The 23,552-nt window shown below is 33.0% G+C and overlaps 4 protein-coding genes across 7 annotated transcripts; 2 read left to right on the forward strand and 2 right to left on the reverse strand.

Annotated features, from left to right (window-relative positions):
* Positions 1-1,715: 1,715 nt before the first annotated feature.
* LOC108739905 (inaD-like protein) lies at positions 1,716-14,627 on the reverse strand. The gene is made up of 6 exons (XM_018474006.2): positions 14,471-14,627; positions 5,320-5,461; positions 4,018-5,035; positions 3,234-3,886; positions 1,934-2,066; positions 1,716-1,858 (listed from the first exon to the last, which is right to left on the reverse strand). The coding sequence occupies exons 1-6, from the start codon at positions 14,537-14,539 to the stop codon at positions 1,798-1,800; spliced, it is 2,076 nt and encodes a 691-aa protein (XP_018329508.1). The 5' UTR covers positions 14,540-14,627; the 3' UTR covers positions 1,716-1,797.
* Positions 14,628-15,620: 993 nt separating this feature from the next.
* LOC108739915 (ubiquitin carboxyl-terminal hydrolase 22) lies at positions 15,621-17,384 on the forward strand. The gene has a single exon (XM_018474035.1). It carries the CDS (start codon positions 15,758-15,760, stop codon positions 17,192-17,194), a length of 1,437 nt encoding a protein of 478 aa, XP_018329537.1. The 5' UTR covers positions 15,621-15,757; the 3' UTR covers positions 17,195-17,384.
* A 499-nt stretch (positions 17,385-17,883) lies between these two features.
* LOC108739909 (polyadenylate-binding protein 1) lies at positions 17,884-21,635 on the forward strand. 4 transcript variants are annotated; one of them, XM_018474017.2, is made up of 5 exons: positions 17,884-18,338; positions 18,399-18,965; positions 19,021-19,238; positions 19,297-19,795; positions 20,793-21,202. In XM_018474017.2, the coding sequence occupies exons 1-5, from the start codon at positions 18,146-18,148 to the stop codon at positions 21,200-21,202; spliced, it is 1,887 nt and encodes a 628-aa protein (XP_018329519.1). In that variant the 5' UTR covers positions 17,884-18,145. The 4 variants fall into 4 exon arrangements, with proteins under 4 accessions (XP_018329519.1, XP_018329523.1, XP_018329522.1 ...); XM_018474021.2 differs by having other exon boundaries at positions 17,885-18,338; positions 19,297-19,741; positions 20,814-21,630; XM_018474020.2 differs by having other exon boundaries at positions 17,885-18,338; positions 19,297-19,741; positions 20,793-21,588.
* A 175-nt stretch (positions 21,636-21,810) lies between these two features.
* On the reverse strand, positions 21,811-23,498 carry LOC108739916 (succinate--CoA ligase [GDP-forming] subunit beta, mitochondrial). The gene is made up of 6 exons (XM_018474036.2): positions 23,442-23,498; positions 23,233-23,356; positions 23,076-23,175; positions 22,760-23,025; positions 22,390-22,708; positions 21,811-22,310 (listed from the first exon to the last, which is right to left on the reverse strand). Exons 1-6 carry the CDS (start codon positions 23,496-23,498, stop codon positions 21,908-21,910), a joined length of 1,269 nt encoding a protein of 422 aa, XP_018329538.1. The 3' UTR covers positions 21,811-21,907.
* Between the last annotated feature and the right edge of the window lie 54 nt (positions 23,499-23,552).

The raw sequence follows: 23,552 nt of genomic DNA on the forward strand, positions 1-23,552 counted from the left end.
TGTTCTAGTTTTAGGGAAATGCGAAGTTTAGCTCAGGATAGGAAAGAGTGGAGGTACGTGTCCAACCAGTCTTAGGACTGACGACCTTATGATGATGATGAAGCCCAATTGACCTAACGATATACCTAAATATATCTGGGCTTACCTGACTAAAGTAGTTATTCCTCACAAGGATTTCTTCTAATTCTGTCACATTTTACGTCTGTCCAACCCTAATTGACCTAACGACAAACCTAAATATATCTGGGCTTATCCTTAAAGCGATTAAAAGCAAAAGCAAAAGTACCTGCTCTTTCCAGTATGTACCTGTTGCGCCTTTTGGCGAGTCTGCCCAAAATTTCCTTTTCGGATATTTTGTTTATTCAAACGTTATCCGCTTGTTCTGCTTTTTCTCCAGTTTCAAAACAGAACTACCACACTCTATAAATATCTAAGAGCCTAGCTACTGTGGAATTGTTTTAATAATTATCTAAATTAAGTACTTTTCTACGCTCAACAGTATCTTCAAGGGCCTTAAAGATTTCAATCTAATTTTACCAATTGCCAATCTAGGCAACGACTTTTAGCAATCATTTATTTTTGTTAGACCTAATTAATTCTACCTAGACTCTTCAATACCACCTCTTAATTTACTTTTAATTACTCGACATCCGAAATTCCGAATAAATTTAAATTTCTTTCCGAATAGTTTTCTGTTGACGCTTAAGCATTTACATAATTAACGAAAATTCAATAGCCAAATTAAAACTTCTACCTTTATCGCTCGATCGCAATAGCTATGCGCTTATCCTTCTATTGTGATAAACTAATGCATTTGTTTAAATAAGGCAATGCAGTAGCAATTAATATGCATAATAAAATTACTTAAAACACTTACCGGCAACAGCATATCATCCAACAGGTAGAAGTTAAACTCGTTTTTAGCAAAAAGTCAAATTCAAAGTACCTACACAATATATTTTATACGTATTTAATCACTTTATTTAATAAGAAGCACACACGGAATTAATAAAATTGTTTTTTGTTCATAAAGCAGCTACATCGTACACAACAATATCACGTTTAGAACTAGTACTTTAATATTTAACCTCTACAAACATACGGAGGACATGATGATAATGTTTTATACACATCGGAAAAAAGCCAACTGATTATAAGCGAAATATCGTTTAACAGTACAATTTTCTTCATTGGTACCACCACACTTGATATAAAATGCTAATTTTCCTGAAAATCTACTGCTATCAATAAAAATATATATTTTTGATTACAATACAGCAATAACCGCGATATTTTGATATTTACATTAAAGAAATACGAATTTATAATTAATTTAAAGAAATGCGAACAGTTGAACGCATTAGTATTACATTTATCGAGGTGGTACAAATGTAGCTTGTGTTTTTCGGGTTGTTCGTTATAAATTTTCTTACCAATAAACTGGGATTCTATTAAACAAGTGAAAAAGCGATTAATGGCAGATTAAAGGTGTGTATACAACAAATGAACAAGAACGTGTTCGAAGTAAGACGCAGCGGAACAAATATGTCTACTGCGGCCCGGCAGCTAAAGTGCAACAAACTCTCTCGGTCTATCTCGGGATTGTTCGCACTCCATCCGTTTCTAAGAGACGCTTTATGGGATTGGCTTGTTTTGGCTTTTAAAAAAAGCGCAATAATTGAATTTTTATAAAATACAAATATATTTAATGTATATGTATTATATTATTAATTTATTAAAATATATGCTTGATACGTTTGTACAAAATTTAAATCAGATTATTCATTGGTGTGCATTTTAAGCCGTTGGGTTGACTGACGACTGTATTATGTCCGTGCAGGACATCGCTTTCGTTGACCTGAAAAAGGAAAAATTATCGTAGCAATTAAAACTAACGAAAAAAACGGGATATCAATCTTGTCTGAATACATACATCGACTTATTTCGAGTTCTTCTGCAAATATGTAATGCTACTGGACCGCTTTTGATACTTTTAAATAGCAAGACCGCTTCTGCATGTGATATGTCATGGCAAACATGTCCATTTACAGCTAAAATTTCATCCCCTAAAAGAGAAAACCAGTTTATTTATATAGCGATGCACTTAATCTCACATGCACAAAACCCAAAAATAGACGCTCATTACTAACAAGTCTTCTATCTAATGACCTATGTATGTCTCAGAAATACCTTATCTAAATCCTTCACATTTACCTCTCTATAACTGACCTCACTTCTCTAGTCTTAGTTTTCTAAATTGTGTGTATGCCCAAAGTACCAAAAGTCTCAAAGGGTCTGCCTCAAATCTTCCACATTTAACATCTCATCAAATCTAACTGACGCCACTTTACCTGTCCTTAGTATAAAGGATTTGTGCCTATCTAGACCAATCAATGTCTCACAAATACCTTATCTAAACTCTTTACATTTACCTCTCCTTAACTGGCCTCACTTCCCTAGTCTTAGTTTTGAAATTTTGGATCTACCCAGAGTATTTAAAGGGTCTACTCCAAATCTTCCATATTTAACATCTCATCAAACCTAACTGACGTCATTAAATCTTCCACCATTTTCGTCTCATCAATCCTAATTGGCGATCGCAATACCTGGACTACATTTCGTAGCTCGCCAGAGTAATTAGACTCAAAAATACCTGCTCTAAATATTTTACGATTTACGTCTTAATAATTGACTTCACTTCTCTGGATTTAGTTTCATATATTTTGGATCTACTTTTGGATCACATTTAGTGTCTCATCAACCCTAATTGACCTCAGTATATCTAGAGTATCTGCCCTAATAAGTCTTCCACTATTTACCTGTCATCAATCCTAATTGGCCATCATGATACCTGCTTTACATTCGAACCTAGCAAGAGTAATCAGACTCCAATAAACCTTCTATGTATTACATCTCTTCAAACCTAATTGACCTCGCTTTACCTATTCTTAATATTGTGAATTTGTACTTGGCTAGAACAATCAATGTCTCAGAAACACCTGATCTAAATCTCTCTGATTTTAGTTTTCTATATTTTGTAAACGGCCAGAGTATTCAACGTCTTAAAAGGTCTAGTCCAAATCCACCTTACCTGATCTTTGTAGCTGTCTCTGAAATACCTGCTCTAAATCTTCCACATTTTACGTCTATCCAGAACCTAATTGACCTAATGATCTAATTGACCTGACGATAGACCTGTGCTTAATCTTAAAGTGATTGAAAACAATTAGTACCTGCTCTTAATCTTCCATCTTCTGCAGCCTGTCCATTTTCGAGTATGGTCTTTACAAAGATGCCTATTGCACCTTTGGGCGAGTCTCTACCGCCGACTATAGTGAAGCCCAAAGCCTTCTTTCCGGGCCCTTTCTCTAATATGAACGTATGAAAAGTACAAACAGTGGACCTTGGTCTTCTGGGCAACGTACAAAAGTTGGTGGTCGCTGTGATATCGTGCACTTCGTTTTTGTTAATGTACAAACAACTCGAATAGTTTTCGGACGGTTCCTGGTACGAACGATCCGAATGTCTTTCTTGTTGGTTGTTTTGATCGGAATACGAGGCCAAGCTCCGCCGACTCATTTTAGAAGAGTTACTTTGATTCGCGCTGTTCTTCTGAAAAACCGGTTGTCTTCTTTTAAGGGCGGAAACTGGCGTCAGTTCCGCAGGATTCGTTTTAGGAAACGTTACGTTTTCGTAATCGACTGAACTTTCAATGATCCCCAATGGTCGTGGACGTGCTTGGTTATTACTTACAGTTCTTGAAACGATTAAATCGATAGTTAACGATGCCGTTTCAAGAGCTTGTTGAGCTTCATGAACGGTAATTCCAGTTAACCAAACTCCATTTATGTTGATTATTTTATCGCCGATTGTCAGGGAGTCATTTCTGAAAAATAAACAAGCAAACACAGTTAACTTACGTAGATGTGTTAGTGAACCTTGACCTAGTGTCATCTACTGTAAACACGTCTATTTTCTTTATCATAAACACATATGTATACCATTTATGCTATTTACCTATCGGCTATTGTTCCAGGGACGATTTGGACGATCACAAAGCCGTTCCTGTACTTCTTGGGGGTAGCTATGATGACACCAATGTCTTCAGTAGGGCAGTTCTTTTGTAAACGGACCAGAAACGTTTTGGATTTTTTCGAAATGTCTTTACATGGCAAAGGGGGTGTGACGTCTGGTAAAAGACGCGAGTTCAGATTATCACAGTCCAAATAATGAGCATTTTTAGTCTCGACTAATGAATAATTTCCGTTCGACGCTGAACTACCACACCGAAAACTTTCGTTTTCTAAAAACGAAGATGATGCTGAATCAGTTACTATTATGCCACTGTCCGTTTCTTCATTGTCCATCAACACCAACTGATCTTCCGTGTCATCGAGGATATGACTCTCGTCCTCGTGGAATAGCGGATTGTGTTTCTTCTGGAATTCTTCGACTCCGGGCAAGGCACCGTAGGAAAAACTACGAAGTTTCGCACTAACTGCTTTCTTTTTACATGACTTAGACACTGAAGATTCAGACGAAAATCCCACCTGGGTTTTGTAAAGTTTTGTTAAAAACCTGTTCGTGGAAGATTGCAAATATTTCTCCGATATTGCCCGCAACTTGGCAGAAAAGCAGGAAGACTTTGGAAGGGTGTCAAAAAGAAGATCGTCCGGTTGTACCACGTGAGCTTTATCGAAATCACTATATTCACAAAGTGTAGTTTTTAATTCACTCTTTTCTTCTAACGTTTTTGACGAACACGCACTAGAAGTGGACGGATTTTCTAATTGAGAAGCGTTTGATGCTGACCGAAAGCAGGACAACTTTGTATTTTTTACTTTATCTAGCAGAGGGTTCCGTTTTTCTCTGGAATGACCGTCATCAGCAATGCTTCCGGAGGAGTTGCGAGTGCGAGACTTATTTCTTTTTCTAGAGCACTTTTCTGTGAAAACTACACTCTCCTCAACGTTATAACAATTAGTTTCATTCCTATTGCTGATTTTATTCCTTGCCCACGGACCTGGAGATTTGTCTAACAAAAAAAAAACACTTTTAAGTCACAATTCTTTGATGGACTAATGACGATAAACTTCAATTGTACATAATTATATCGAACGGCTTGGAATATGATGATGAATAAACAATTACAGATATTGTCGCTTATTTTTAACACAGACAGCGTTCGTCTTACAATAATAAATACGTTTCTTATCAAAAACTTTAAATGAAATATTTTTTCTTTCAACAAAAACAAGTTCGATCCACTGCTGCTCATTACGTACGAATACTTTTGCTGAACAAGAAAATAAAAGATACCTTGTCTAGATTTGTGTTTTATTTGTCGCTTCGGTGTCTCTAAATCTTCTTTCGTAAGGTCCGATCTCTGTGAGTCATTTCGTAAAGGTGATAAACTTATAAGTCTTGGTGCACCACCTTGCTTACGAAACCAACGCATTGCCTGCAACAAAAATATTACTTTACTGAAACACGTTGAACCCGTTCAAATTTGAAGGGTTTCTATTTCAGATTTAATTAACCCATTACATTAACTGAACACTATTCTAAATAAATATTGTAATTAAGAGAAATGAAGTTTCACGCTTGATAGTTGCTCGGAGCCTTACCTTAATGGGTACAAAATTAATGTTAGGACAAAACAATTAAATAAAAAAATAATATTAATGGTGGTAATTGCGACCTTTTACTAATTGATATTTAATTTCTTTTGGTATTATGAAAGTAGATCGTAGAACAAAAGTTGTCCTATAAACCAGATACAGAACAGTCCAATACTTTCTGGCTATTACATGGTGATTACACCATAAATATTTGTAGAAATGAATAACAACATTATGTGAGGTATAAAAAGAACAAATAATACACCGATACAGAATCTTAAAATAAATTTATTTACAATTATAATGATTAAGAAGAAATACACAATTCCATAGATCGCAGATCTAAAATCATCGAAAACGTCTTAACGGGCAAGAGAGTTTTCCAGTTTCATATTTTCTTCGAACAGCCTGTACAATAACAGGGATTGCTTCAAATTTTCTTGCTTATTTACCACAGTTGAGACCGTAAAATGTCTAATGGCAGTTCTTATAATGATGGTAAAGATGTCTGGGAAAAAACCCCTTGATCAAGACTAATTGTGTATTTCCTTAGAGTTTTGTAATTTATTTTCATTTAGTTTCGTATAAGTACCTACACGGTACGTACACCTGAATTTCAACATAGCGCTCGAAGACAAGAACAATTTTCAGTTTTTATTTAAATGGTACAGCAACGCTACAACGCCTCCGTGGTAAAAAAAACATTATAATAAACAATTAACTTGAAATATTTTGTTCTCATATTATTTAAAAAATAAATGCGATGTGTTCGCGATTATACCTGGATATGGCAAATAGCTATTATTCATCGACAGATACAAAAGTTTCTATAAGTTGTCTAAGGATAAAGGTGAAGGTCATTATCAAAGGTTAGGGTGTGTAAAGCCGCTTCAAGGTCTCACAGTGCATTTCTTAGATGCCTTCAATCAGTCCCAAAGATCCCACTGATATGTACCTACAAGTTCCTTGTTATAAGAGAATACGCATACCGTTATTAGTTGGCAACTTTATAAATTCATTATGTAAAGTATGCATTATACGATAATTGCAATAGTGGCGACTTTATATCATTCAAACAATATTATAATGAATATTGTAATAAACCTTTTTGTCGAAGCATTTTCTTGTCATACAGTTTCAATATCTACTGTAGCATTTTTACCTAATTCAAAAAACAAATTTTGAAATAAGGTGATAGAAACATAATTCCATGTGAAAAATGTTCTGGAAATAGAGCTCTCGGTGTGCAAAAAGAAATGCATTCGCGAATCTAATAGATTCAAACCAATCTAGCAACTGTTGCTTTTAAAACCGGATAAGTAACGTTGTATAAAATAAAACAAAGAAAAATCAGGTATGTAGTCAACGATCACTTTTGTTAAAAACGTAATCGTAAGCGGAAATACAATCTAGAACGCCCTAAGCTGTGTACAATTGTTGTCTCAAGGAGCATACGCGCGTACGGCGACTGCCAACAGTAGCGTCTTATTATATTTGAAGCAAAAATAAAGAGAGTAAATCTATTGCAACGACGTAACAGCATATCTCCTTCTTCTTCCAGCATCCGAAGAACGTCGTCACTGATGCGAGTTGTATGCCCAGAATTCTTGGAATAGACGCAAAAAAAGCGTGATGAGCAATTTTAACATTCTCCGTCCAGATAGAAGTTATAAAATACTGGCGGAAGAAAAAATATACACCACATACCAAGCATTAACGCAAATTATCGAATCTCATGCTACATCTTCAAATTGAGCCCTGAAAGAACAGCAGACAAACGATGCTGTTTCAGATAACTTCAGGGCTCATCTAAACCATTAGAACAAGGTAAACTTCATGAGGTTTATGAGTACTGAGTGGAAACGACTCGTACAACACCAGACGAACGATGGTGTTCCAGGCATCTTCAAAGTTAGACTGAATCAGGCAAACTTCATGAAGACGATCTGACTGAAGATGTCTCGTACAGTATCACACGAAAGATGCTGCTTCAGACAACTCCAGAGATCGTCTGACACAGGTAAACATCATAAAGATTATGAACTCTGACTGAATATGTCTCGTACAACAGCAGACGAACGATACTGTTCCACACATATCCAGAGCTCAACTGAAGCAGAGAAACTTCATGAAGATGATCTGACTGAAGATGCCTCGTACAATAGCACACGAAAGTTATTACTACTTCAGACATCTTCAGAGATCGTCTGACACAGGTAAACATCATGAAGATTATGAACTCTGACTGAATATGTCTCGTACAACAGCAGACGAACGATGCTGTTCCAGACATATCCAGAGTTCAACTGAAGCAGAGAAACTTCATGAAGACGATCTGACTGAAGATGTCTCGTACAATAGCCCACGAAAGATGCTGCCTCAGACATCTTCAGAGAACATCTGACACAGACAAACATCATGAAGATTATGAAGTCTGACTGAATATGTCTCGTACAACAGCAGACGAACGATACTGTTCCACACATATCCAGAGCAGAATCAGGCAAACTTCATTAAGATTATCTGATTGATGATGCCTCGTACATAATGTAAAGAAGTTACAGTGTGTCCAGTCATTTGTCATGAGTATATCAATATTATTAAACGAATGTCCTTAGTTTTTTATCGTCTATTGTAATATGTAGGCACTTAATTCCAATGGACACTTAAGAATATTTTTTTTGCGACAGATGTGATTAGAATATTTAAAAGTTTTTAGCAAATTAATTTGTATGCTTCATGTCGCTTGACCCTGACAGGTGTGGATATGGAAATTTATTTATTTTTTCGTAGAAAACAGTTGATTGAAAAAATTCACAGCAGGTACTGATAATGCCTGTATCTAACTTCATACACATGTTAATGCGAAAATGTACAAAGAATGTGCAAATGTACGTGTGCGTCGCGATCATTGACAAAAAGCATTTCAATAACGAGAATGAAACGTGTTTGAAATTTCAATCACAAATATTTATTTATGTAGCAACTATAACATAAAACTTATAGAAATTTATACAATCGTGTAATATCATTATTTTCGGTCAATCCTGACTCAAATATTTCTCTGTAAAATAAAACACAAAACTATTGCACTGTAATTTAGTTTTAACTTCTTGTCTAATTGTAAACTATAAGAGACAATGTTATAAAATGATATGAAAAGCTAATGTAGTCTTTCATGTCGACTAACTCGTACAAGTGTGAATCTTTTTACGTAAAGGAACAAGTAAATTTAATATATGTACAAATAACTAATAAAAATAAAATATTCGACCATGAAAAGAGTAGATACGTACTTACGTACATGTATACAACGACAGACACGTTCACAAATTAAATAAAGGAACACCAAATGCTACAGTGATGATTCACATTACTAAAAAATGCTTCCAACAAAGATCCGCTTCAACAAAACAATGATTTAAACCAAACCTTTTCCTGATGAATTAAATGAAATTTATAATTTCGACTTCTAAAGATTTCCCTTTGTTGTAGTATATAATATTTTTAATAAAGAAACAAGGACATACAATAAGTGTGTTAAAAAATTCTCGTAAATGGGTAAAGGGTGAATCGTGAAATTGAAAAACGTTATTAGAAGGAAGTGAGAGCTTTGCTTTGAGTAACTGTAATAAAAGAAACTGTTCTAGACCTCTCAGGTATTCAGGATAAGCAACTAACTACAAAAACAATTACCATTTTTAAGTAGACATTACATGAATCGAATAAACAATTGGTAATGATCCAGTCAATACATACTTACATGCTTTCGAATTTCATCTAGTGAATGTCTTTGTAAGTATTAACATTATTTTCATTAAGTATCATAATAACCTTCTTAATTTCACCAAAATTAAACATTATTTATTTGTAAAGGACGGAGTAATGGTGCAGTTACTAATTCTAATAGTAACGATAACGGGATAGGTACTAATTTTTAGTTTTTTCTTTATAGGTACCTAATGTTCTTCCGCAAAAATGTAAAGTGCTTTCTACGTTAATTTCTTTAAAAAAAAAATCGTGCTAACATAGGGAACTCCTACATAAGTTCTTTATTTAAACAATTAGCATGTTTTTACCTTAGCATACCAAGCTGCGAAAAGAATGCACTATCTAGACATATATGTTCGAGTAAAGTCTACCATTGTGAGTGTATTAGTAAAGTAAAAGAATGTACAGACAAAGAATTCCGTTTTTTTTTTCTGCACAGTTGCAAATAAATGAACTTTAGTTTTAGAAAACTCATCAATAAGGAAAACATGTCTAACATTGTTTAACGCATGTACGTAATACATCCTGTATAATAATTATTGAAGTCAGCTAGTTGTCTAATAAATACCTAGCTAAAATTTTACGATAATACTTTCACTATTAGACAAATAAATGTACATAGTATATATATATATTACTAAGTAGGTAACGAAACACCCCTGGGGCAGATACTTTTGTTACGACTGGTTAGTGAATTTTTAACTTTCTCCACTCATCGTTCAAGATGCAAATGTCCTAGCATAGACACAATAAATTTTCACAAGTTTACGCAAAATTTTTACGTAAACACCTGTACCATGTGGCGCAATGGTATCCCCAACAATAAGGAAACAAACGAAGATTATATAAAATTGTTAAATTTTATTATAATCCAAAAATTTTTGAAGATTATTGTAACAAACTGAGTTGAGAATCAAGCTTACTCTCTAAGAAGTGACTTGAATGAAGTATCTAATTATACCAAAAATCTTTGGTATTCTTGCTGGTGTTGTGGCGATTACATGTTTCTTATTTATGCTAATTAGAAGTAAAGCATGGATAAACAAAGATACAAATCTAAGATATAAAATGCAGAAAGTTGTCGTCGAGAAGATCCAATAAATAACAAAAACTGGAATACCTGAATTTCTAAATAGAATTTTCATTAAAACCTATCTCGTAAAGTTAAATTACATTCCAGTTAATTATAAATCAGAACGACCTAATAGTAAAAATTCCTTCTACAGTTGGTAAATTCTGAAATAAATATAAATATTTCTCTCTAAGCGCACATAATACATTTGTAGGTGTGGCACACAAATAGAATTGCACACAATGTACCTACTACCTATTCGAAAAACAATCTTTAAAACTAGGAATTATTTGAATTTGCACAACTTAAGTACCAATGTATAGGCAACTTTTTAATTTTTATTGTGCTGGACAACAAAACTTCTTTTAACTTTTAAAAAGTATATATGAACGATTGAGGAAATAGGTACATATTTATGATGTTTATTTTATAGGTAATTATAATAATTTACCAGGCAACGATTCGAACAATAATTTATTAACTCTGTTAATAAAACAATTACCGTAAGGCATTCCTTCTTAAGTCTAAACTGTAATCTAGGAAAGACTGTTATAAAATCATTTCCTCTTGTGTCATGTTTAAATGCATAACATCCACATGATATCATTTTAAAATAGATGCAAATTATTATTAAATTATTAATCACATAAAGCAAGAGGAAACATTCGAATTAATTTCCTTTATTGCAATGCATGGAATTTCTTATTGGAATTGATCTATTTAAGTGCCTGCCCGTGTCCACAATTAAGTATATGGCTCCAGGCTAAAAGATATTACCAGTTCTGTTATAATCTTTCACAAAATTTTTCAATCGCTTAAACATAGGTAAATATTCATAATTTTTGATCAAAATATCGAATGTTTTAATTTCACTTTAAGACGAACTTCTTCAAAGTAAAAGTAAATTTAGTGAGCTGTATCGCGTACAATTAAAATTTTCTTATTTTATTGAAAAACAAAATTGCACAACAGGTTTTAATTAAGTACACGTCCCCATAGCCGTATGCAACTGTGATTTTCAAAATGAAGAAAAAGACACAAGAAACTGTAATTACAGCAACTTATTTTCCTCTACGATATTATTACCCCATGGTACAACTTAAACGAAGAGAACTTCGTTAAGGTTGTATCGCATAAGATAATAATGCCTCGTACTGGGCTTATCACAAACCTATAAATATAAATTATTATAGAAAGGATTCGTTAAGGAGACGCGTCCAATATTGTTAAAAAGATACTTTAGCTTTATTAAAGTTAAAAATAAAATTAGCTAATTGCCATCTTGCCATCTGTTAAAGCATTTAAGCAAATTAATTTGTATGCTTCATGTCGCTTGACCCTGACAGGTGTGGATATGGAAATTTATTTATTTTTTCGTNCGGTAATGATCAGTATCATTATTATCTAACTAAATATTTTATTTTTTGAAACTATCAGCTTATAACGATTTTATACTTGTAGTATATTTAACGTGTATGTACTTTTTAGCGTTCATGACGCAAGTTTTTTACTTGGTAGATATATTGTAAACTTAATTAACGTAACAATGGTTGATTAACAAATTAAATACTCAAAATACACATTATGTGAAAACTGTATTCTGTAATGTCTTTGGGAAAAAATTATTGTTATACCAGATTTCGAATACACGCGATGTTTACCGTTCTTTCTAGCGAATTATAATTTTGTTTGACAAATTTTAATTAACCCGTTGCAAATGCGACTAACCCAGAAGGTCAAATCAAAAACCTGCGGTTTATTTAAACAAAATAACTATGCATTTTTGTTTTTCTTAAGAAACACTACGGAAGACGGTTTAGTTACGAAAAGGCATCGTACAGAAACAAACTACAGTTAGAAATTTGTAAAACTACAGTAATTATATACGTATTTAACACGCACAACTTGGCTAGACTAAGATACATTTTGCGGTAGCAAATCTCACTCTATGTAATACTATAACATCAGATAGGAAAATTGCACAAAACAGAACTAGTTGAATAAATAATCAGTTAATCAATGCAGTTATTTTGAGCTATTTCAAAAGCAACATTCAGACAAAAAGTTCAATAAACTTTTTGAAAAAAACCTCTAAATGCTCATGAACAATATTATTTTAAAAATCGGTGATGTTTCTTTCTTCAGAATTGCTTTTTATTATAATAAACACGAGACGACCTTCGATTTCGTAAAATTAATTTACATCGTCTCCAAGCGAGCGGAGACAGAAGAATTATAAAAGCTGCACCTGGTAAAATAAAAGGGCCTTGCGGTCCACAATACATATACAAGTTGAAATTAGAAAGTGATTGCGCAAAAGATCGCTTATATAATAATCAATCCAAACGGGCACACATCAAACAAAATGCCGTCGAGAAATTCATCTCGAAATGCCAATTCGATCGAAAAAATACGAAATGACCGGTTGTCTTAGGAATGTTGGTAAGCAATACTAAACTAAAAGGAATGTAATATGGTTAAATCAGTGCTCCAACATAGTTCTGCTGAACTCTGCCACCACGAACGCTTTTATTTATTTTACAACGTTGTTCTAATTATTACATTCTTCTCAAAATAGCCAATTTAATAATTGATATTAAAACAGCAAAACTATTTGCTAACGTACAACAATATCGTTATTTAATATTGGTTAAATAAATAACAGATTTGGTTATTTTGGCATACTATAATTAATTGTATACTTGCTTTGCAAAGCTATCTTTTTTAACGCGAAATGTTCTAACATCAAAACGGAAATAAAAGTCATGGTTAACTAAACGTTAGTAATGCGAGTGTATTCTAGTTTGTAACACGTTAGCGGTAAACCAATTTTTATTATATTTCAGGTTAATAGTCTTTAATACTACACTTTGTTAAATAGGTACAACTTCCGCATCGTGGTTATTAATAAAAACTAGTTTCAAAAACATTTTTAAACGTCGAACTGACAATAAGCAATACACAAATAGACCGCAATTGAAACTTCTATAACTCGTGTTTTGTGTTTGGTTTTTTAAAAAAGTCCAAACTCTAATTTAAATAGCAATAAAAAAAGTTGCGCAAATGAATGTATCTATACCTATGAAAGTGGGCCAATGTCGTAACAAAAATATTACCTTTAGAAATATGTAATATTCAGCATCATAACATAATAATATCATACAAGACATTTATGAAAGTGTTTATAGGTAATATGTGTTATAGAAAACGTGACAGAAATTTTTACCATAATTGCGTTTACTTGTAAGCACACTATTATTTATAATAAACCGATATGAACAACTGCTGAACTTTTAACTGCAATAATATGTGACCGATTAATAACTCTTTGTAAAATTTCTGTGGATTTTGTAATATTGTAAGTACAAACTGATAAAAGAATAAACAGTCGAAGATAATTGAAAACTTTTATTAACTAATGGCTATTGTAGATTTAAATATTTATAACAATTACGCTTATATAAATGGCATACGTACATACACACATACATAATAAAAAAGGTTTTTGAACTTAAAAGTTGCGGAAAAAACAGGTAAAATTACTAACACTGCCAAATAATGCTTAATAAACATTAACTATCAACCATAACTGCAAAAATTGCAGATTAATGTATTTTATTGAAATAAAAAATTGTTTAGTAGAAAAATACACTTAACAAACACGAAAAAAAATAGTTTTAGGATAATTATCATATTTAATAAAAAAAAAACTCGTATGGTCATTATTTCCAACAAATCTATACAGAAAAAACTTTTTCAGCACAAATTAATATAAAAAAATTAGTAGTCATTTTACATTTACTTTATTACGAAATACTACAAAAATAATTCCAATCAGTAAAAAAAAACTATAAAATAAGTTGTCACTAATACTTTAACTTAAAAAAAAAAAAGTTTAATTTCGGAGAGGTATAGGTACATATAATTGAAAATGTGATTAATTAGCGTAGGTAAGAATAAATATATATGGGATTTGTTTTAATAAGTAAAAGTGAAATTAACCAACCTGTTGTATACATAAAATTATTCCCGCAAAATGAAACACATACACAAATACGAACATAAAATCGCTCATGAAACACTACACACTACGCTCGTTTGAGGAGAACTGTCAAAAGTACATTACACAGGTAAATCCATGAAAATCTACCTGCGCAATCTCTGAAAGAGCCATGAACAGCTACCTAGATAGATTCCTAGTACAATACTACCTTCCTACCTATGCAATTAACAGGTAAAATACAATTTATAAGGTTCCAGTTCAAACCAGCCCATTATGAGACTAATCGTTCAAAAATGCTTAGCGAAAAGTTGATATTGTATGTAAAACACAAAAAAAATAACTGCAAACAGCGAATTCTCCTTTCATTACATGAAAGCATCTGCACAGTTTAGTAATTAACTTAATTTAAACGATAAACTCAGCCACAAACGTTTTTTTAATCGTTTACGAAGACATGATAGCAAGCGCGCCATCATCAATTTTAAATTTAAAAGTTTCAAGATCCCGCCTATTACGTCAGAAAATTATATGAAAATTTAACCCTTACCGGTAGGCAACCCAACATACACCGCGCCATCAATTTTAAATTTAGAAGTTTCAAGATCCCGCCTATTACGTCACAGAAAATTATATGAAAATTTAACCTTTATCGGTAGGCAACCCAACATACACCGCGCCATCATCAATTTTAAATTTAAAAGTTTCAAGATCCCGCCTATTACGTCACAGAAAATTATATGAAAATTTAACCTTTATCGGTAGGCAACCCAACATACACCGCGCCATCATCAATTTTAAATTTAAAAGTTTCAAGATCCCGCCTATTACGTCACAGAAAATTATATGAAAATTTAACCTTTATCGGTAGGCAACCCAACATACACCGCGCCATCATCAATTTTAAATTTAAAAGTTTCAAGATCCCGCCTATTACGTCACAGAAAATTATATGAAAATTTAACCCTTATCGATAGGCAACCCAACATACACCTCTGTATCAATTACTTACCTTATAATTATAAAAAGGCAAATTTGTATNAATTATGTGCTTGTCTTTATAATTATTAACAATTAAATTAAAATACTCTTTAAAACTAATATCCTGAATAACATATAAACTAAGTAAAACTGGCATCGTTGGCAGCATCATTGCAAACAGCTGTTTAACAAATGTTTTAACCTCGCCAACGTCGCAAATTCTCGTTCAAGAAACAAATATTTGTGTAAAGTCATAGATTTTTTTAATGTATTTGAAAATAGTGCTGACTTTGCAAGGAAAAAATTCAGAAAATGGCAAATGGTTGTGCCCACTTGGACTACTACAAATCAACTACAGGTGTAAAGGCTTATAGAATTCTTCATGCCATTTTTGTTATGACTTCTTCAAACCATGCAAGAAAAGCAAAATTAAAAAATAGTTTTTGTCATGTGTGCAAGAAGATGGGGCCCTTTTTACATTCCTGTCTGCATTGTGTTTTTCTAGGATGTCACAAACACATTAGAGAACACACAGAAAACAAATTAAGACATTGCCTTTCCATGGATCTTTGTTATGGTCAAGTTCATTGCTCTCAGTGTAAGGATTATGTATATGACAAGGATATTGATAATATCGGATTGGAAAACAAAATATCAGCAGGTAAATTTCATATAAGAATGTTTAACTGGGCAACCCGGAACGTTCCTGAATCTGATAGAGAAATTGTTAATAAACATGGAACAAAGATAGACACTATTTCATTAGATTCAACAGTAGGCTTAAGAGGTTTATTAAATTTGGGAGCAACCTGCTTCATGAACTGCATTATTCAAGCACTTACTCATACACCATTACTCAGAGACTACTTCTTTACTGACATACATCAATGTAAAGATCTTAGTTCCTGCTTAATTTCAAGACTGTTCTATGAATTTTATAATGGAGAAAAATCACCTCTTTCTTTACATGAATTTTTATATCACATATGGACTAGAGCAGAGCATTTAGCTGGATATGTGCAACAAGATGCCCAAGAATTTCTCATTGCTACCTTGGGTGTTCTTCACCAACATTTTGAAGAATCAATGCCCCCATCAATAAACAAAGACAAAAACAAGTTAAGGTGTACTTGCATAGTAGATCAAATATTCACTGGTACTCTTCAAAGTGATGTTATGTGTCAAGAATGCAATGGCATCTCTAGAACTTATGATCCAATATCTGATTTCTCTCTAGATTTGGGCTCCATGGAAGAGCAACCTCCAACATCATTAATTGAATGTTTAGAACGCTACACCAGAGCTGAGCACCTAGGATCATCTAAAATTGAATGCTCTAATTGCAGATCCCCCCAGGTCTCTACTAAACAACTAAGTGTTAAAACTTTGCCTGTTGTTGTAACATTTCAATTCAAAAGATTCCTTCACATTAGAGAAAAGGAGAAGAAGATCAAAATCTCTTCATTTATTTCATTTCCTGAAACTTTGGATATGACACCATTTACCAGTCAAGCCAGAAGTCAAACGCCAAGTATTGTGCCTCCAGACAATAGATATTCCTTGTTTGCTGTTATTAATCACGAAGGGAATTCCGTCAACACTGGTCACTACATTTGCTTTGTGAGACAGCAACGTAATTATTGGTTTAAATGTGATGATCAGAATATAAGTAGAGCTAGTCTAGCTGATGTCCTCAATTCAGAAGCTTACTTGTTGTTTTATCATAAACATATTTTAGCTTATGATTAATTTAAGTGTTAGCATTTGTTTAAAAGTTTAATTTAGAAAATCTTCAATAACTGAGTTCACAATATATTTATAACTTGTATTTCACATGTCCTCCAAAGATTTAAAGCTAAAAAGCAGCCTTGTATTAGATCTTTTTGTATTATTATTTTAATAAACATGTTTCTGCAATTAATAAATTAAAGTTTCAAAATATGCGTCTATTTACTACTGAAAAATGAAAATTAAATCTTATTTCAATATAATAAAAACGTAATCTCAATTTTTTAATCAAAAAATTGGTTTTGTGTGAACGAATTTATCGGAAATTTATAGATAAGAATTACAAGCTGTTTACACAAATTAATTATTCATATTTACAAATATGATATTTGATTTTTACATGAAACAATCTAATAGTATCAAAAGTTGTGCCTTTTTAAAAATACCGCTAATTCTTCAAGGTTAGCATTTTCTCTGGATTCCGGAAATGACACTGACAAACATGATGGTTTGAAATAAATGACAATCAACATAAATACTTTTCATTTTTAATATGGTTTTTGTAAGTTTAACTGGTAATTTATTAAGAGTAATATAATGTTAAATGAATTATTTAATATATATTCAGTAAATATTGATAAGAAATAAAGCCTAAAAACGTCATTTGGTGGGTAACATCCGGTGAGTATATAAGCAGAATTAAACGGTGAACGTTGCTCTATTTCTTTAAGTAGTGCTGAGAAGGTGAGGTTGTGTTCCTTTGTAGGTCACACAACCCACATAAAATTGAGAATAACTCTTCAAAAAAAGAAAAAAAATATAAAAAACATTAGAAAAAACCAAAAAAATCGAAAAACGGTTCAAAAACGTAATTTTGTAAATAATTAATTGCAAAATTTAGTTTCATATGTTACAGTTCCAGAACGCATTGTCTGACATTGTGTAAGTGTGTAGCGTATCAAAAACAGCAAAATGAATCCTGGTGCACCGAATTACCCCATGGCGTCTTTGTACGTCGGTGATTTACATTCGGATATTACTGAAGCAATGCTTTTCGAAAAATTTTCAACAGCAGGCCCCGTACTTTCGATTCGTGTCTGCAGGGATATGATAACACGCCGCAGTTTGGGCTATGCATACGTTAATTTTCAACAACCTGCAGATGGTAAGTTGTTTTTGCACTTCATTTAGGTATATTTCAAAATTGAAACGTTTATAATTACAGCCGAAAGAGCGTTAGATACCATGAATTTTGATTTGATTAAGGGGCGTCCTATTCGCATTATGTGGTCACAGCGTGACCCTTCCCTACGTAAATCCGGTGTAGGAAACGTGTTTATCAAAAATTTAGATAAAAGCATTGACAACAAGGCTATGTATGACACCTTTTCTGCCTTTGGTAATATATTAAGTTGTAAAGTAGCTCAGGATGAAACTGGATTGAGTAAGGGCTATGGTTTTGTCCACTTTGAAACTGAAGAAGCTGCTAACAAATCCATTGAGAAAGTAAACGGTATGCTGTTGAATGGAAAGAAAGTATATGTTGGTAGATTCATTCCCCGTAAAGAACGTGAAAAGGAATTAGGTGAGAAAGCTAAACTCTTCACTAATGTCTACGTTAAGAACTTTGGTGAAGATATGACTGAAGATCAACTTAGAACACTGTTTGAGAAATTTGGCCACATAACCAGCTTGAAAATTATGAGAACTGATGATGGAAAATCTCGTGGCTTTGGTTTTGTTGCATTTGAAGATCCTGATTCTGCAGAAGCAGCTGTTGAAGAACTAAATGGTAAATTACAATCTCATTTTATTGATGTAAACTTAATAAATGTTGCTTTCTGTAGGAAAAGAAATTGTTGAAGGAAAGTCTATGTATGTTGGCCGGGCTCAAAAGAAAGCAGAACGACAGCAAGAGTTAAAACGTCGCTTTGAACAACTGAAAATGGAACGTATGAACCGCTACCAGGGAGTCAATTTATATGTAAAGAACTTGGATGATACCATCGACGATGAGCGTCTCCGAAAGGAATTCTCACCTTTTGGAACAATTACTTCAGCTAAAGTATATAGAATTTAAATATTAATTTTTCATATTAACATTTAAATATTGTATTCTAAAGGTCATGTTAGAAGATGGACGTAGTAAAGGATTTGGGTTTGTTTGCTTCTCATCTCCAGAGGAAGCAACCAAAGCTGTAACTGAAATGAACGGCCGTATAGTAGGCTCCAAACCTCTTTATGTAGCTCTAGCGCAACGCAAAGAAGACAGGAAAGCCCATTTAACATCCCAATACATGCAACGTATGGCCAACATGCGTATGCACCAAATGAACCAATTCATCCAACCAAGTGGCACCAGCGGCTACTTCGTACCTACAATGCCACAACCACCACAACGCTATTATGCAGCATCTCAAATGACGCAGATTCGTACAACACCAAGATGGCCTGCTCAACCTCAGGTACGTCCTGGTGCTCAAACTGGAACCAACGCCTATGCTGCAGGATTGCAGAACTCCTATAGAGCCGCACCAAGGCCACCAAATCAAGCCGGAGCTATGCGAGGTAACGTCAGCGTTCCTAGACCTATCACTGGACAACAACCTCCCAGTATGCAAGGTAGGGGCTGGGCAGTTGCTAGATGGAGAAGTATAATTTTTTTTGGAAAATATCTGGTGTCAAATTTTAAACACAATTTCAAATGGGCTCTCTTCATTTGATTTTCTCTAAAAATTTTTAATTTTTCTTGTCTATTTATACAAATTTTTGCATGAGATAATAGAGAGAATGTTTTAGTTTCAATATTGTGGGGCGATTAATGTTAAACTAACTATACATTTTGTTCATTTTTCTTTTGTTACCTATACCCTCACTTCTATTAAAAAGTATTTTCCAATACATTTAATACTTGTAAAAGAAAATTACTAAATATTCTGCACTTACCACATTGTCGCGACTTTAAAAAAAAGAAAATAGTAATTTGGTTGTCTTGGTATCTTTATCTTCTTACATTTTTTTCTGTATCATTCACGTTATGCACTTGTCAGTAGAAGCTGAAAATTTTAAATTAAATTCTATTTTTTCATTTGTGTGATAGCAATGCATTGGTTGTATTATTTGTATCAAAAGAATGCAAGATTATAGTTATATGGATATCTACTTAGTGATAAATAGGTATTGTGAATGGTATATTTGGCTATCACATGGTAAAAGTGTTTTGTATAAAGTGTGTGATGAGGTGTGGATCTTGGTAAATTTGCTATTAATTTCGCTCGAAAATGTCTGTTTTGTTTAAATCTGTTAATGGTATAAGAAAGTATAAACTAATCATGTTTTGCCGCATGATGTCGAAACATGAAGGGTGCTCCAAGAAAAATTGTTGCTCATGCAAAATTGGTATTGTTTCCATTTTTATTCAATTTAAATATTTGTTTTTTAAATTTGCCTTCCCTACCTTGTTTTTTAATGTTTTAGTTTTTTAGGGCATATTGTTTTATTTTTTGCTGTCTTGTCTCGTTTTTTAGTTAATAGTATTTTTCTTTTTAAGGGAGTTTTTCGAGAAGCAATAATTATTGATGCTCCTGTTAATTTGTGACATGCAAAATATTAATTTTAGGTCGTCCTCTTGCCACACAAGGGGTTGTTGCAGGAAGTAATCGTTCCACAAACTATAAGTACACCGCAAACATGCGCAATCCACCCCAAGGCCTTACAATTAGCGGGGCCGCCCCTGTTCAGCAAGCGGTACATATTCAAGGCCAAGAACCACTTACAGCCACAATGTTGGCTGCAGCACCACCTCAAGAACAAAAGCAGATGCTTGGTGAACGGCTTTTCCCACTTATCCAAAGAATGTATCCAGATTTGGCTGGAAAAATCACTGGAATGTTGTTGGAGATTGACAATTCTGAATTGCTGCACATGTTGGAACATAATGAGTCTCTCAAGGCTAAAGTTGAAGAAGCTGTTGCAGTATTACAGGCTCACCAGGCTAAGCAGGCTGCTTCTCAAATCAAAAAAGAGTAATCGTTTCTTCAACTTTTATCATTTTTAGGGGAAGAAGCATTTATATAGTTATTTGCGTTTGCTATTCCCTTCTTGTAGTTGTATTTCTCTTATCTTTTGATAGCTTTGAAATTATTGAAAAAAATCTACACACTTACACGTTAAAAATAATAAAAAAAATTGCAAAATGAAAAAATTTGTCAGCTGTTTGACGTGCGATTAATTACCTTACTTGTAATGCACACGGCAAACAGTAGAAAAAAAACTCAAACGAGTAACAACACTTGAATAATAATTCTTTTTTCAAATCTTTCAATTCTAGTTTTGCAGTTTCTATATTATTTCTACATCTAAATATTCGATTATGACTAAACATTTTCTTTGAGTTAATTTTCAATTAGTTTAAATTTAATAAATCATTTCTTTGGGTTAATAAAATATGGAATGGTTTAAATACTCTTTTATTTCTTTTAAATCATAAATAGTTACGTTATATCTTAATTATTTCTCTGATTAGAATTATTTTTTCGTTTTAATAATATATAGTGGAAAATTCATGCGAGTTTTATTTTAAATACAAGAAAAGATAATGCAATTATATTAATTTATTGTTTTAAGTACCCAAGGTACAAATTGTAAAAATATCAGTTCTTAATTAACAAACAACAAATCGGAAATTATAAATTGATATAAAAAATATAACTATACGACAAACAGATAACAATTTTATGCAGTTACTTTCTGAGCTTTATCAATGCTTTTAACAGCCTTCTGGGCAGCGTCGTCAAGATCGTCAGCAGACTGTATAGCAAGGCCACACTCTTTTATTATCTTCTTTGCTTCATTTACGTTTGTACCTTCCAAGCGAACAATTAACGGAATATCGAAATTAATTGATTTTGAAGCTCCAACAATACCATTAGCTATAGTTGCGCAGTTAACGATACCCCCGAATATATTCACAAGGATTGACTTTACATTTTCATCTGAAGTTAATATTTTAAATGCAGCTTTGACTTGGTCTTCTTTAACTGATCCTCCCACGTCTAAAAAATTAGCTGGATCGCCCCCATACAATTTTATAATGTCCATAGTAGCCATTGCTAAACCTGCACCATTCACCAAACACCTATCAAGAAATAAATACCATAAATTAGAAATCATTACAGATTAAAAAGTTACATTGCAAGTGTACAAAATGATCTTACCCTATATTTCCAGTCATTCCAATGTAGTTTAAGTTGTATTTTGCTGCTTCAACTTCCCTAGGGTCATCTTCAGAAGTATCATGCATTGCAAATATTTCTTTTTGTCTATATGCAGCATTATCATCAAAGTTCATTTTGGCATCTACAGAAATTACTTCTCCCTCTTCTGTCTCTACAAACGGATTTATTTCCACTTGGATAGCATCTACTTTCAGGAAAAGTTCCCAAATTTTTTTCAGTTGATCTGCTGCTTTTTCTTGTAAATTTCCTTTAAATTCTAAAAATTGAGCGACTTCTTTGGCAGTGGAATCTGTGAGACCTTTAAGAAAACATGTTTTACTATTGAGAAAATTAATTTTAAACTAGGTACCTTCATAGATATCAATTGGAACTTTTTTGATAAGGTGTGGTGTTTTCTCTGCAACAGCTTCAATATCTACTCCCCCAGCTGGTGAAGCAATAAGTACAGGACCATTACTCATTCGGTCCATTAAAATACAAACATACGTCTCTCTCTTTATATTCACACTTCTTGCAACCATGACTTTCCTTACTAATATACCATCTTGTGGAGTTTGTTTTGTAATTAATTTATGGCCTAACATTTGCCTGGCTATCTCTTGGATCTTATTACGACTACAAAATGTCACGTTTAGTTTGAATTTTCTAATTAAACCATATCTTACTCAGTAGTTAAATGTACTCCTCCTTTGAAACCTGAATCAAAATGTCCTTTTCCTCTACCTCCAGCCAATATTTGTGCTTTGATAACATACTCTTTGGCGTCTTAAAACAAATAGTGAAATAATTATTCAAATTATTGGTGGAACACTCAATACTTACTAAAATTATCAAGTTGGTTTGTCCCCGAATCATCCACCATACAGAAATCCTGAATTGCAACACCATGCTTTTTCAATAATGATTTGCTCTGATACTCTAAGAGGTTAATATATCTAACTGGTACCTAAAATAATAAGGACCGGGGGGGCCTTACTACTCAACTTTCAAATAAACAACTTATAGTTTCATATCACTTTTTCTATAAATACCTTAAGTATTGAAGTTCTAAGAGGTAGTTTTCGTACAGAATTCCACATGGAAGACATAATTTAATTTGGATGGACACTTTAAACAAATTAAACAGTATATCTCAAATTTAA

Source organism: Agrilus planipennis, unplaced genomic scaffold, assembly GCF_000699045.2.
Source record: "Agrilus planipennis isolate EAB-ADULT unplaced genomic scaffold, Apla_2.0 scaffold7, whole genome shotgun sequence".
Classification (NCBI taxonomy): domain Eukaryota; kingdom Metazoa; phylum Arthropoda; class Insecta; order Coleoptera; family Buprestidae; genus Agrilus; species Agrilus planipennis.